The 1,163-nt window shown below is 51.4% G+C and overlaps 1 protein-coding gene across 1 annotated transcript in view; it reads left to right on the top strand.

The window, feature by feature from the left end:
• The first annotated feature begins 25 nt into the window (after window positions 1–25).
• fosab (v-fos FBJ murine osteosarcoma viral oncogene homolog Ab) overlaps window positions 26–1,163 on the top strand; it is a 4,774-nt gene continuing 3,636 nt past the window's right edge. The window contains exon 1 of the mRNA XM_019884950.1: window positions 26–479. Coding sequence (XP_019740509.1) covers window positions 333–479 — 147 coding nt within the window. The 5' untranslated portion in view covers window positions 26–332. The remainder of the gene's footprint in view (window positions 480–1,163) is intronic.

The following is a 1,163-nucleotide window of genomic DNA, read 5'->3' as shown; positions in this document are numbered from 1 at the left end:
GATGACGGCGTCGTGTGGTCTGATAACTGTGAACGTTTTCTTGCGGGTTTCTGTCATCCCCCCCCCTCCCCTTCGGGTGTCTCCCCACCGCACTCCCTCCCCCGCCCGCTGCCCACGTCATTCGAGCGGCCCGCTCCCACTATAAAAGGGCCGCCCGCAGACTCAGCAGCCAGTTCAGTTCACTCGCGGTTTGCTTCTGTCTGAGACAAAGACGGGGACTAGCTTTTGGAGCTTCAACCTTTTTCTATTCGCTTCATCAAGCCTACCTTCGCAAGCCTTTCACGGCAGGGATTTCCCCCGCGTTTGCCTTTTTGAAAGTCGGTGCAGGAGCGATGATGTTCAACGTGTTCAAGCCGGAGTGCGACTCGCCCTCCCGGTGCAGCACCGCGTCGCCGGCCGCTGACAGCAACAGCAACGTCGGCTACTACCAACCGTCTCCAGCCGGATCCTACTCCAGCATGGGCTCGCCGCAATCTCAGGTACGCTTTGGCTTCCCCTCCCCACCAAAAAAATCAAACTGCTTTCGATAGAGAACCAGAGCCTGTGTGCGCCCACCCGGTTCATTCATTCGACATTTGTTAAAAATGTATGTATGTATGCTGCGTTCTTCTTAACATGACTTGGTGTCTCCGTGATGGCGCGTGGAAGAATCACAGCGTGCCAAAGTACCTTTCAGCCCCGTTAAACTTTGAACATTAGCTTTGCAGAACGCTACAACGCAACTTTTTTTTTATTGAACATTTGTGCACAATCGTCCTCACGGGGGGTCGCGGGCGTGCAGGAGCCTATCGCAGCCGTTTTCGGGCACGAGGCGGGGGACACCCTCAACTGGTCGTGTGTCTTTGAAATCCAGTCACTGCATTGTTAATGTCCAAAGTGCATCAGGTTACTGTGGTTTGCAACAAGATTTCAGACCTGCCCTGCTTTTGACAAATACTGCACTCCTGTATTTCAAGATCAGTAATCGCGGTGGTACGTGGAGAGCGAAGAATTGATTTCAGTGATTTTGGTGTAAAACGTTTGCCATGAGCTGCGCCATACAGAAATACAATCTTTAAAAAAAAAAAAATAAAAACATTTTTTCCCCCCAATAAATACAACATTGACCATCATTCATCCTCTTGGAATTGTACTGATTGCCCCCCCCCCCTCCTCTCCATGTG

This window comes from Hippocampus comes, unplaced genomic scaffold (assembly GCF_001891065.2).
Source record: "Hippocampus comes isolate QL1 unplaced genomic scaffold, H_comes_QL1_v1.1 scaffold144, whole genome shotgun sequence".
In the NCBI taxonomy this organism is placed as follows: Eukaryota; Metazoa; Chordata; class Actinopteri; order Syngnathiformes; family Syngnathidae; genus Hippocampus; species Hippocampus comes.
Note: the sequence above shows the minus strand (reverse complement) of the source record. Positions and strands in the feature narration are given on the sequence as shown.